Source organism: Rhineura floridana, chromosome 9 (genome assembly GCF_030035675.1).
Source record: "Rhineura floridana isolate rRhiFlo1 chromosome 9, rRhiFlo1.hap2, whole genome shotgun sequence".
NCBI classification, from domain to species: Eukaryota; Metazoa; Chordata; class Lepidosauria; order Squamata; family Rhineuridae; genus Rhineura; species Rhineura floridana.
In genome coordinates this window covers 3,131,127-3,145,735 of record NC_084488.1, presented here as the reverse complement: position 1 = coordinate 3,145,735, position 14,609 = coordinate 3,131,127, and the positions used below count along the sequence as shown (strand labels likewise).

Below are 14,609 nucleotides of genomic sequence, written 5' to 3'. Positions count from 1 at the left end.
TTCAGCAACATTACACCCACTATTGTCCCATTCCTGCCAATGAAAGAGATAGCCTGAAAGTGAGACATGGGAGTTGTCCAGCTAGGAGGACTAGAGCTAGTATCTCAAGACACAACTGATAAAACAATAGGGAAGTTGTCTACAATGTAGCAGAATCACAGAACAAGAAACAATCATTCAGGCAGGATAGTTGTTGCATCAGCACAGTGAGGCAGCAACTTCAGGATTATGTGAGTAAAGTAGGGCCCAGCTTTACGGTGCTTCGCTAATGCGGCGGTCTCAGTTAGACACAATTAGACTAAAGCCCCACTCATACAGCGCTTGTTCCACTTTTACGGCAGTTTTCAGGTATCGTGCGACATTCTATTCAATGGGTTCTGCTTTTCAGTGGTTTTCAGTGGGGGTCTGGAACGTAACCCGCCGTATGAGTGGGGCCCTACAGTAGGTATCTGAACCTGTCTTTCATGATACGTCAGCACCCCCACTTCAGAAATTTGCCCTCCAACTCGTGGAGGGTGACTGGGACAGAGACAGGAGGCGGGGGGGTGGGAAGCTAGTGCGCTGCTACAGTGCCTCCACAGGTTTCTTTACTTCGATGTAAAATGCCTTAAGGAATCTAAAGAGAGAGGCTCTTTCCATCATAATTGTGATAAGTTAACTCAAGTTGCTGCTGCTATTCAGCAGGATTATCATTCTGTGTTTATTCCACCTTAAACTTCTTAGATGAAAAGTTGGAAGTAGCTGTTAGAGTGTTGGACAAGGACCTAGGAGATCAGGGTTCAAATCCCCAATCAGCCATGAAGCTCACTGGGTGACCTTGGGCCAGTCACTGCCTCTCAGCCTAACCTATCTCACAGGATTGTTGTGGAGATTAAATAAGAAGGGCGAGAACCATGTACACTACCTTGAGGTCCTTGGAGAAAAGCTTGGATATAAATGCTATCATCTTCATAAGACAAATAAATATAAATGACAGAATAAACTAACTTCCTGTGTCTTATTGTGACACCATAGGCTGTGGCTTTGTGTTGGGAACTTGTGATCATTGTAAAATAGTCTATTCTATGTGAAGTGAGTTCTAAAACAGCACCTTTTAAGTTTTCATTATAATGAGGCATGATGAAATGAAATGAAAGATAAACATCCTTGAAGAAAGGCTTTGTATTTTATAAAAGTGTTATATAATGTACATCACTGACAACTGTTTGAGGTTTATTATATACAGTAAAAAAAGTGCCAATGTACTGTACATGGATGACATGAAGGTGAAATACTTTGAAAGACAAATAGAAGAGAAACCACACAGGGAAAAGAGCTGCCTATATACTATTACCAATATAATATCATGCTTGTAACAAAATATGAAGTTGTTTTTGGCTTGGTTTCAAATTTTGAAGTGAAATTTAGCAAGGGCTATTTCTTCGCTACTACATGTACACATAAGTTATTTCCAAAAATATGGATATAACAATGCCAAGTGCTTAAATATATATAAATGCACACACATACATATATAGTGTCAGTACCTCCCCATAACTGTGCCTGTCATCTGTCAAATAGCTGATATATGGAGAATAGGAGATCATATCTGGACGGTCTATGTTATAGATGGCCTTATTCTTAGGAAGAGCAGCTAGATCTCTGTAATCAAGGATTTCTTCTCCAAGTTTTGCCTAAGAAATAGAGGAAAGAAAAGCTGAGCAGGGACATGTTGGAAAACAAAAGAAGAATCACAACATACTTTTGGTACTGAAGATGTAAAGAAACTGTTAACACACTCGACAGGGGACTAAAATATGGATCATTTCCTCTGCTTCCTCTTTTGCTGCTATAGGACAACAAAAGAGTTACGCAAGAATTGACTAACTCAGGATTTGTCCTCACCTGAAACCCTTCATGCCTCAGCTTTTACATGGCCCAAAATACAGGGCTGAGCCAACATTTCCCCTCTGCATGCTACAAAATTGGGGAGGTCATTTCATGGTGGAGGAACAAAACAGGGCAAAGCCAGTGATGAGCTTTCAGCAGTGATGGTGCTCCCTACATTTCAGCAGCTAGCAAGTATAATTTTTTCTGCAGGATTCCCAGAGTGAGGGAAGGAAGCATCGTCTTCAGGACAACCTGTATGCAGGGTTGAGGACAATGCTTCCTTTCCTCACTCTGGGAATCCTGCAGAAAAAAATGGTGGTTGCCAGCCACTGGAAGACACTGTCACTACCAACAGGCACTCGAAATCGTGTGGTGGAGTTGACAATGAAAAGGTAAAGTGAAGTGAGGTGAGGAACAATTTTGAAGAACCTTTTAATTTCCTGCTTTAGTGTCAGTCGGTGCTTGGGTGAAGGAGTACTCTCATAGCTTTGAGGAGAAAGCACAAGATGCTAATGGTGGCTCTACCTTTTTCCCATCACCACCCAGCTCCATTTTAAAAAAAATCCTCAGCTGCTGCTTCACTGGAGGTAGTGGATCAGATTCCCAATGAGTGGCAGAGGGCGGAGGTTCCTCTTGTGGTGCCGAGAGCCTGGTGCCCGTTCATCTGACCCGGAGGCACTGCACAGCAGAGCTCAGAATCAGTCTGTCGGAGATTCCCCCTGCCCACTGGGCACTAGCATTATGTTGTACAAGGATGCAAATTGCTGTAATTGTTCACTAGCGTCGTTTACCTTCTGCTTTGTTTTATTTTGCTGCAACATAAAGCCTCCTGTTTAAATAATAAATTATTCTCAAGATTAACTATACTATGACTGGGGAACATTTCTGGGTGAGGGCTACGTTATAGCAATGGAAGGCTATTCCAGTAGTGAGCAGGACCACTATTTCATAGTCTTTACACACATACACACAAACTACACAAAGCTATTTCCCATTGAAATGGAGACACATATTTAATCCTTAGTAACTCAACTCAAATTTCATCTTCAATTTTCTCCACAGAATTTTTAAACAAAGCTTGTTTTAAAAAATCCTCTCCAACACTCTGCCTGTCCTGACTATGCAAAAGGCAATGAGATTCTAGCAGAATGTAAGGCTGTGAGCACACTAGTTGCCTACAGCAAAGCGCTTCCATTGGCCACACTTTGAGGGGCAATAGGTTGGTCTGCCGATCAGCTGCAAAATCTGTTTGAAACTTCTTTTTTAAAAAGACAACAAGCTGATCCCACCGGGTTTTACAGTAAAAAATGGCAGGATTTGACTAGTCTCATGTGCCACTGTTTTCAGAAAAGAGAGGTGGAAACTCACTGGAACTGGCAGAACAAGATGTGTGTCTCTATCCTAAGTAACATTAATGCACTACTGAATTGCAAGTCCTGACTTCTTCAGAACCTCAAACTTAGAAATTCAGTTACATCCTAAAGATTGCATGCGTGTGGACTTCCGGGAAGGGTGACTTAGCCTGTGCCTGCTTTTGAGACGGGCTCCTGCCTCAAAAGAAGCTTATTCAGATATATCAGTCAGATTTTTTCTTTTTTTGACTGATTAAACTTCTCCCGGGTAGGGAGAAACGAAGAGATTAACCTCAAAGCCTATTTTTGTTGGGACGACCAGATCTCATTAATTTATGGGACGAGGTCCAGCCGACGAAGGTGGGACGGATTTTTAACAACAAGCTCTATCTGGAAAAGCGAACGTTCATCTTATCTTCTAAGAGAGAATGCACTAACAGGCAAGCACCCTTCTTTCTATATTTTTCTTTTACTTGACTTAAATTGTTGCTGTTTAAAAGAGATTTGCCAGATTGATCGGTTTTTGACATCTCACTGGGGAGCCATAACTTCTCTCTGCTACTCACTAATTAATAGCTTATCTCTGTTTTTGTTGCAAAAAGCTGTCCTGGATTTGCATTCTAAAGATATACACAGAAGAGGGATTTCTATTCCAGATTTTTATTTTGAAGAATATTATATTGTCTGAGACTACTCTCTTTTTGGTCTATTTTATTTTGACGAATCTGTTTTCTGACGACCGCCATTAATTGTTTCGATCCTGGGAACTGCATTTTGTTTACTTAAGCATGGAGAGATAAGGCTGTCTGCTCTGTTTATACTGTGATGTCACCAAGTTTGGAGTATTAACCCAATTGTTGCTGAAATAAGAAGTGGTTTTCCTATATTTTTCTTTTAAAATGGCAATTAAGAAAGTGGCTGAGAAGCTGGAAATAACTATGTTTCAGAAAATAATGGATGAGATTGAGATAACGAAACAAAACCTGCGACAGGGTTGTAAGGAGCTGAAAATTGAATTGAGTAAAATGAAGCAGGAGATTAAAGATATAGGGGTCCCTGTGAGAGAGGTGACCCTGGAAGGGGTCCCTGTGAGAGAGGAGACCCCGGAGATTGGAACAAACGTGGAACAAGAAAAAGATTTGGAGTCTATGGACTTTAGAAACAAAATTTATTGTTTGGAGACACAGGAGATTAAAGACATAGGGGTCCTTGTGAGAGAGGAGACCCTGGAGACTGGAACAGGGGTCCCTGTGAGAGAGGAGACCCTGGAGACTGGAACAGGGGTCCCTGTGAGAGAGGAGATCCCGGAGATTGGAACAAACGTGGAACAGGAACAAGATTTGGAGTCTATGGACTTTAGAAATAAAATCTATTGTTTGGAACTCAATGTTATCTCTGAAGAAATTAATGAAGATTCTAGAGATAAAGTTATCAATGGCATGGATAATCTTCTGGACTGGAATGATGTGATGGAGCCCAATATAGAGAAAATCTATGGAATTAACTGCAGCCATGTGACAATGGAAAAACTTTCAAGAGATGACCCAGTGTATTTTGAAAAAAAGAACAGAGATATGATTTTACAGCAGTATTTCAGCAACCTATTCAGAATGGATGGCAAGAAAATATTTGGGATAGAGGTAATTCCCATCAGACTCTTACTATATGACTATGGCTTTGACAGCAAGATTATTATGGAATACTGATAATGGAAGATTGGATACTGAAATTACTGGACTTAACAAGACTACTGAAGATGGAAGATGGAAAATGGAACTAATAGGGATAATAGAACAATGGCTACTGAAATTACTGAACCTAACAGATTCTGATGTGATGGATTAATTGAAATGTTTATTTTGACTATGGTTATGACAACAAGATTATCATAATTAGTAATGAGATGGATTAATCGATATGCTTATCTGGAAAAAAAATTGATAGATATATTTCTTAAAGAATTGAAACCTCTCTTTGACTTTTTGTGGAAAGAATAAAGTAATGTTTATGAGATTTGATGATTAAGTAAGATAACTACTGGAGGAAAGTGATTTTATAATATGACTTAAGAGACAGGATTGTTATATATTATAGACTTATAACTGATTTGATCTTTGACAAATGGGAAGTCAATATTTTACTCTTTATTTTTTATTTTTGTTTTTTTTTTCTTTCTTTTTTTCTTTTTGTTTAACTATTTTTGATTTTGTTTTTTGTCTTTGAATGTTTTATGATTTTGTCTTGTATGTTTTATGAAAATCTGAATAAAAATTATTGAAAAAAAAAAAAGATTGCATGCGTGTATGCAATTCATCAACACATTTTGCATAGAGGCAACAAACCCAAGTCTACTCTGCAGACATTATCCCGAGTTTTGCTCTTCTTGCAAGAGAAGGAGTTGCAATAGTACACTATGCACAACATCAAAGCCCTTTTATTTCTCAGTTGTTTCCTGCTGTACAAGTGATGGGCATGAGGTGATCAAGAGGACCAGGTGAAACCTGGCTGAGGGCCATAACCATCCTCTGGGCTGAGAATTCCTCAGTCCTGAACTATATACTTTCTAGTTGATGTGCTTTGGATTCAAACTTATTCACTGGGGCAAATTAATTCATAGTGACTGGGCACAGATTGAAGCATTCTTGGGGAAAGCTGATTTTCTGCACATGTGATCTCAGGCTGGAATTTGGGATGGAGGCAACCTTTCATTTTCCTTGTCATCTGTGTCAGGGGATGGGCAGAGACAATTCTTCTTCCTGACAAACACTGTTACCCTCAGCAGCTTTTGAGAATGCAAACCATCAGATTTAATGATCTTCTGGGAAGACCAGGATCTGGTAAGCCCTTTATAGTGGTTCTGTTCCTATCTTTTCTTTAAAAAATACTAAGGATACTAAGGAATTATCTTGATCATATTCAAAGGATTTGACTTGTAGTGTGCCACAGGGTTCCATTCTGTCAAGAATACTCTTTACATTGCCAACATGGCACCGACAGGCACCACAGCACCCACAAAAGCCTTCACTGGCCCCCAGATTATAAGCGTTCTTTTTTTAAGAAGTAAGACTCTAGCGCTCCTAGAAAGAAAGTTATGAAGCAAAATGTACAGGTAACCTTCTAGGTGATTTCTGTAAAGTGAACCAGCCTGGCTGCTCCAGCCTGTGAGTGCTTTTAGCCAATTGGTGAAGTCAGAGCTGTGATTGATATGAGTTGTTTGCTCACCAGGCAATAGGAATTCCTGTGGTCCTAAAGAGTTACTGTTTTGCCTTACCCTTTAAGTTTACTTTTCCTGCTTCTGTCTTATTTTCCAGTAGTCCCTGGAATTTCTGTAGTTTGCCCTTCTTTTTTACAAGGAAACCAGGATGCAGCTTTCCTGTGGTGGGTTCATCTGGTATCAGGTACTCCCTATAAATTATTTTCTCCAAATATTACTACACATTAAGGGTGGGTGGATGTTGAGATAATCCCACAAAAGGCAAGTGCAAAATGTGAAAACTGCAAAGAGGCTTAGATATGTCTCCTGCAATGTCTCAGCCAAGGCTTTGGTTAGGACTGGCAATGGGGGAAACAGGGTTCTTATATTTATATTTATTTATTTATTCAGCTTATATCCCGCCCGACTAGCAAACAGCTCTCTGGGCGGCAAACATAGCAACATATACAATAATAAAATTACAAAGTCAGTATAACAAATATAAAAATACACCATCTAAAATAGAAATTACAGCATTTACATAAATAACTTAAATTAAAATGCCTCAGAGAAAGGTTTTAACCTGGCGCCGAAATGATAATAGTGTCGGCGCCAGGTGTACCTCCTCGGGGAGACTATTCCACAATTCGGGGGCCACCACTGAGAAGGCCCTAGATCTTGTTACTACCCTCCGGGCCTCCCTATGGGTCGGGACCCGGAGCAGGGCCTTCGTAGTAGACCATAGTGTACGAGCCAGTTCGTAACGGGAGAGGCGTTCCTGCAGGTATCGTGGTCCCGCGGCGTATAAGGCTTTATAGGTTAAAACCAACACTTTGAATCTGGCCCGGTAGCATATTGGAAGCCAGTGCAAGCGAGCCAGAACAGGTGTTATATGCTCAGACCGCTTAGTTCTTGTTAGCAGTCTGGCCGCCATATTTTGCACTAGCTGTAGCTTCCGAACCGTCTTCAAAGGTAGCCCTACGTAGAGCGCGTTGCAGTAGTCCAAAGTGAGGTTACCAGAGCATGAACCACTGATGTAAGGTCCTCCTTACTCAGATAGGGACGTAGCTGGGCTACCAACCAAAGTTGGTAGAACGCATTCCGTGCCACCGAGGCTGCATGGGGCTCAAGTGACAGGGAAGAGTCTAAAACGACTCCCAAACTACGAACCTGATCCTTTAGGGGGAGTGTAACCCCATCCAGGACAGGGTATGTATCCACCATCTGACCAGAGAAACCATTCACCAGCAGCATCTCAGTCTTATCAGGATTGAGTTTCAGTTTGTTAGTTCTCATCCAGTCCATTGTCGCTTCCAGACAACGGTTCAGCACATCGACCGCCTCACCTGAAGAAGATGAAAAGGAGAAGTAGAGCTGCGTGTCATCAGCGTACTGATGACAATGCACTCCAAAACTCCGGATGACCGCACCTAACGGCTTCATATAGATGTTAAAAAGCATGGGAGACAAGACCGAACCCTGCGGGACCCCATATTGGAGAACCCATGGGGTCGAGCAATGTTCCCCAAGTATTATCTTCTGGAGACGGCCCGCCAAGTAGGAGCGGAACCACTGCCAAGCAGTGCCTCCAACACCCAACTCCGCAAGCCTCTCCAGAAGGATACCATGGTCGATGGTATCAAAAGCCGCTGAGAGATCAAGGAGAATCAACAGAGTTACACTCCCTCTGTCTCTCTCCCGACATAGGTCATCACACAGGGCGACCAAGGCCGTCTCAGTGCCGAAACCGGGTCTGAAACCCGACTGAAATGGATCTAGATCATCGGTTTCATCCAATAGCACCTGGAGCTGGTCAGTAACCACTCGTTCCAGAACCATTCTTGTGCCTTTAACAGCTGTATCTCAACAATGAAGACCAGCCACCACCACCCCCTTGCTGCTGACTCTCGGCCACTAAGTCTACAATGCATTTCCCTGAGGAATGAACTCTCGATATAACAATCAATTTGTCCAGAAAAACTACAACTTTATTGCTTTAGACAAAGTCTCTGGAGCATCCTCTGCCATTTTCCGACATTCTTCCAGACTTGGATCAGTTTGCAAAGCTTGCTTAAAGTTAGCAGAAAGCGCAATGTTGGTCCCTAACATTGCATTATCTTCCTCAGCGGTAGAGTCATCAGCATAAAAATTCACAACTTCTGGGCTATCTCTCCCCTCCTCCTTAGCTTCCCTCTTTTCATCAGGCATTGCCATGAGGACAGGTTCTCTGGAAGAGACGCCTTAAGGGGTTAGCTCTTCCAATCCACATTCAGCTGGCTAAGGGGACAATTCCTCTGATCTGCATTCAGTCAACTGCTCTATCTTTTGAGTCTGGCTTCTAGTTATAGGTTGCAGGGAACGTCTTTTAAAAATAATGTTGTTGCCCAATAAAAAATCCCAGCCCCCCCCCCAGTGAACCAAAACGTGATGTTCCAACTCCTGTTCTTTATATTGAATGGGAACTCTAGCCACAGGGACCTCCACATCTACAGATCCATAAAGGAAAATAGCGAATTTCACTCCCCATAGTTATTGCTGGGGCTATACAAAGCTGCTATCTACAGAGCTCAATCCTGCTCCAGAATCTCTGTAAGCAGTGACAAGAAATTGATTGATATACATGGGCTCACTAAATTGTTTGAAAGACCATGCCCTTTGCCCTTGGGAAAACTGTGCAAGCATCTTCTACTTCCCCAACTGATGTCATCTGCTTCAATTGCACCGAACAAGGCCATTTAAACCACCAAACCACTAAAAAGTCAGCAGGAGTGTACCCCAAAGCTCCTACAGTTGCGCCAGTGAGATGTACAGATACGGCCAGACCAGGCAGGGTTGAACCCCCTGAACTTATTTCAGAGCAATTCTTAATGGCTCCAGCAGCAGCAGCAGCAGAGACAGTGCATGGGAGAAGGCGAGAGAGTGAAGCTGATGTTCAGTCCCTTCCCTTCCCTTATGTTCTGGATGTTCCTGCTGCTTTTCTCTTTACTTCTAGCTAAGGCAACTGCTGCAATGTAACGTTATGACAGGAGACTCTTAATCTGGCTCCAAAACTTCTTCCTTCCCTCCGCCGCCTTCTCCAGTTGTTGCTCTTTAAGGGCTCCTGCCTTCCTAAGAGGCTGAAACCGCTGGCTCTCACTGCCACGCTCTCGATGTGCAGCTAGCTTGTCAGCAAGTAGACCAGCTTCCCTAATAGTCTTGGTCCCTTGGTCCCGAACAAAGTCTGCAGCGAGTCCTTTATAGAAACTTTCTCTGGCCATCAGGTCCATAAACTCCTTCACAGTAGTGACTCCTGCAGCATCCTTCCACAACCACAGGGCTTTCATAGTTCTCACCGAAAAAGCCATGTAGATTTCTTTGGCCATCTTTTGCACTTTTTCAACCTTGCACTGGCAAAAGTCAGTATATAAAGCAAAATGTTCTCGAACCATCTCTTTAAAGAGAGGATAATCATCCTCTTCTTCTTGAGACAGTGATCCCAAGAGTTCCAACAGCTCTCCACTGGCTTGTCCACGCAACAGCTGCATCCAAAACTCCCGAGAAACCCTCTGGTCAATCATTTCTTTCAGCTGATCTCTCAGCTCTTCCCACTACTCTCCTGCGGCCGCTGGAGTTCCGCTTCCCCCTTCCTTTGGGGTTTCCACACAGCTCGACTGTCTGGCGTGCCCTGAGGTCCTGGAGTGGGCTCCTCTTGGTCTAACTGTGAAGGGCCATCCTCACAGTTGCTATCCTCCGAGTTTCTTAGCTCAGACATCACCTGTAGACTAGCTTTTGATCTGGTGGTTGTCATTCATACTCACTCCAAAAATAAAAACCAGTCTGTATGAAGTCTCACTCGTACAGTAATCACTTTACCTTTAAAGGAATTAAATGTTCTCTGCACCATGGTGTATTTATATGGAACCACTGACTTCAGAAATCCCACTGCTAGCACCATGTCAAAGATTGCCCCCTGGGGTCCTTTTACCTTAGCAACCCCAAGGGGTCTTTGCTTCTAAGAACAGTCTTAATTCCCTGGCCCACTGCTTCCCAGGCAAACTTTCACTTTCCCAGTGTTAGTTTATACCTAATGCCAGCCCTAGAAGGTAGACTGCCACCACCCCTTTAAATAGGTGAGTGTGTGTTTGGAAGGACTCTGGTGCTGCTGCAGCTGTTGCCACTTACCTACCCTGCCTTCGTTTTGTGTCTTCTGCTCCAGGTATATGAAGGGGAAGAACTGCCTGAGGCAGCGCCTCAGCGTCACGCCAAGTGCGATGATAAGTGCACACTTAGCATTGCACTTGGTGCCGTCTTGGGGTTGTTTTGGAGAAAGAAGACAATGGAAGAAATGTTTATAGTGCTATTGGTTATGGAAGATGGGGTTAGGTGGGGAGAAGCACAACGGGACATGGGAGAATATGTTGTAGATATTGATATAATTGCTATGTTTGGTTTGTTTTATTTATTCTGTTATTTTGTTATGTATACTGCTGAGATTTATTGTTTACTTATGTTTATTTAAAATGTGATGTATTGTTTTTCCTTTTAATTGTACCAAATATGAGTTGTATATTATATATTGTATACAGATTTTTATAGCCCAGAGAGCTTCGGCTATGGGGTGGCATAGAAATTTAATAAATAATAATAATAAAAAATAGTCCTTCACTTTGAGTAAGGGGAAACTCAGAGCACTATTCTAGAGCAGATCTATTGCTAAACTCCTTGCTCTGGAGCATTAACCTAAATTAATCAACAGTAGTCAGTAGCATGTGGTGAAGGATTGGATTTAGAGCCAAAGCCGCAAGCAATACACACCAATAAGAAAAGGTAGTTTATTTAAAAGCAAAGAAAAGTATATATATATATGTATAAAAAAAGAGCAGCATTACTTTCCTTTAAAGCGAATTACTCTCAATAGGGCTGAGTAAGAGATACATTTACATAACACTGTGAGAGATTCAAACAAAGAAAATAAGGAAGCTCACCTATCCTGGCTAATACTCACTGCATAGTCTGATTCCTGAAGGCTTTTATTGAAACCCATAGATGAAACGAGATAGGTGAAATGGGGGAACAAGTAATTGAAGGATCACCCTTCATTTTATGGGGTTTAGCTGGCAACAGAGAGGGGGCCAATTTGTCATCCTTCTTTGAAGATAAGGAGGGCTAGACAGTTCACACCAAGCAGTCCCTGATCTGCAATACCCAAACTCCTGAGTTTGATCTCAGGAAGCAGATAAGAGATAACAGATAAGGCTCAGCTGCATCTTCTTGACATTAGCAATTTGCAGCTGTCTGGCACTAAAATACTTGGGTTTCCCCACCAAAGAGTATTTTTGCAACAAAGCCCCCCAGAATTCCATCTGTTTGAGCCATTTTAGCTTAAACTTAGATATTCTTGACACTACTGAATCTGTCCCAATTTTGACAAAAATTTGTCAACAAATATGGAAAACAAAACAGTGGCCCACAGGCTGAAAGCATTCAATATACATCCCAATTCCAAAGAAAATGAGTCCCAGGGAATGCAGTAATTAGCGAACTATTGCCTTAATATCCCATGCAAGTAATGCTCAAGATTCTACAACAAAGGCTGTAACCGCATATACAGCAAGAAATGCCAGATGTCCAAGCTGGATTTAGAAAGGGAAGAAGCACCAGAGATCATATTGCAATCATATCTTGGATAATGGAATGGACCAAGAAATTTCAGAAGGAAATCACCCTGTGCTTTATAGATTACAGCAAAGCCTTTGACTGTGTAGATCATGAAAAACTATGGAATGCTTTAAAAGAAATGGGGGTGCCATAGCATCTGATTGTCCTGATGCGCAACCTGTACTCTGGACAAGAGGCTACTGTAGGGACAGAATATGGAGAAACCGATTGGTTCCCCATCGGAAAGGGAGTGATACCGGGGTGTATTTTATCACCCTATCTGTTTAGTCTATACGTAGAATATATTCGGAAAGTGGACCAAGGTGAAAGAGGTGTGAAAATTGGAGGGAGAAATATCAATAATTTAAGATATGCTGACAATACCATACTACTAGCAGAAACCAGTAATGATTTGAAATGAATGCTGATGAAAGTTAAAGAGGAAAGCACAAAAGCAAGGACTACAGCTGAATGGCAAGAAGACTAAAGTAATGACAACAGAAGATTTATGTAACTTTACAGCTGACAATGAGGACATTGAACTTGTCAAGGATTATCAATACCTTGACACAGTCATTAACCAAAATGGAAACAATAGTCAAGAAATCAGAAGAAGGCTGGGATTGGGGAGGGCAGCTATTACAGAACTAGAAAAGTCCTCAAATGCAAAGATATATCACTGAACAGTAAAGTCAGGATCATTCAGACTATGGTACTCCTGATCTCTATGTATGGATGCAAAAGTTGGACAGTGAAAAAATCAGATTAAGAGAAAAATTAATTCATTTGAAATGTGGTGTTGGAGGAGAGCTTTGCGCATACCATGAACTGTGAAAAAGACCAATAATTGGGTGTTAAAACAAATTAAACCAGAACTATCATTAGATGCTAAAATGATGAAACTGGGGTTATCATACTTTGGACACATAATGAGAAGACATGATTCACTAGAAAAGACAATAATGCTGGGGGAAAAACAGAAGGGAGTAGAGAAAGAGGAAGACCAAAGAAGAGATGGATTGATTCCATAAAGGAAGCCACAGACCTGAGTTTACAAGATCTGAACAGGGTGGTTTATAACAGATGCTATTTTGGAGGTCGCTGATTCATAGGGTCACCATAAGTTGTAATTGACTTGGAGGCATATAACAACAACAGCAACTGATCCAGGACAACTATTGGGACATTGAATCAGCATCTGGAAATCAACAGGGTCTAGATGAGGGTTAACGAGCAATTATGATGGTGTAAAAAAGCAATTAGGGTGATCAGGGACTTGTAAGTGAATACTGTGACAATATTTGCAATGTGCTGATGCTTATAAAGAATCATATTCTCGTTCAGTAACTCACTTTCAAAATCAATTCTCTTCTACGTACTTTCCATTGTTTTCATTTATTTTCTTAGTTCTTTTTTTGAATGAATATACTTACATAAATCACTCGACTTGGGGACCCTGAAGTACTTGAAGCAGGTACTGAAATTATGCTCTCAGATGATGTTCTAGTTTCCTGCAACTGAAAACAAATATACAAAACAAACGTTATTGAGTACTTATTACAGGAAAATATATCAAAATCTCTTGTATTTCAATTTAAGAAGTAACAATTGAAACACCTCTGCCCTGGTGAAAATTATGTATGTGCTTAAACCCATAATTTGAGTTTAGCATTGCGTTCCAGTTCTGAGTTTCAATAAACTGGAATGCACTGCTAAACTTAAATTATGGGTTTAAGCTGATATGTAATTTTCATCAGGGCAGCAGTTTTTCAATTGTTAACTTATGTTAGCTCAGACCCTAGCATTGTTGTGCCCCCCCATTCTATTTATAGCAGGGGTTAGGAACCTGCAGCCCTCTAGATGTTGTGGGGCTCTAACCCCCATCAACCCCAGCCAGCATGGTCACGAGGAATTGTTTTTGTTCTTACTTGTTAAGGGGACCCTAATGCTACAATCTAATATAGACATACTGACAGGAGTTAGACCTGACTTCTTGCTTTATAAGATGATATGCGTGCTACTGTGCAACTCACAGTACTAGATATTCAATTACTTCAAAATTAAAAGATTTTCAGCAGTGTAACTGGTTATAACAATATTATTTTAAAACATTAAAAAAAAACATTAAACTCACAATTCTGAAATATATATATATATATATATATATATATATATATATATATATATATAATTCCTAAGAGACCTCTTTCCATACCCCACCCCCAATTTTCCATGGGAAAACTCGGTTGAAATTGAAACCTCAAAAAACCCAACTCCCCACTTTCTACTTCCCCCCTGGGCATTCACAGGTCTGTTTCTGACACACAGAACTACAGATGCTAAAAAAAATCTAACAGCCTGGATAATTTATAAAAGAAAATGAAACACATTTGAATTAGGGAGAATTTTACCTTGGTCTTTTCTTCAGCTCTGGCTGCCTGTCTACAGGCTGGATGCCAAATGGAAGCCCCTGAAAAGCAGAGTCGGCACTCTAGTTAATTTGTATATTTGTAAGAGCCTTTATCTGCAATGATCTAGTTACTGGTAAAGAGAGAGAG

General features: G+C 41.2%; 1 protein-coding gene across 8 annotated transcripts in view; it reads right to left on the bottom strand.

The window, feature by feature from the left end:
• The window catches only part of ABLIM2 (actin binding LIM protein family member 2), a 128,851-nt gene that overhangs the window by 63,784 nt on the left and 50,458 nt on the right, over positions 1–14,609 (bottom strand). For all 8 annotated transcript variants that reach the window (XM_061585003.1, XM_061585011.1, XM_061585004.1 and 5 more), the window contains exons 8-10: positions 14,463–14,521; positions 13,485–13,568; positions 1,527–1,673 (exon numbers count right to left, since the gene is read on the bottom strand). In XM_061585003.1, the coding sequence (XP_061440987.1) occupies positions 1,527–1,673; positions 13,485–13,568; positions 14,463–14,521 (290 nt within the window). The remainder of the gene's footprint in view (positions 1–1,526; positions 1,674–13,484; positions 13,569–14,462; positions 14,522–14,609) is intronic.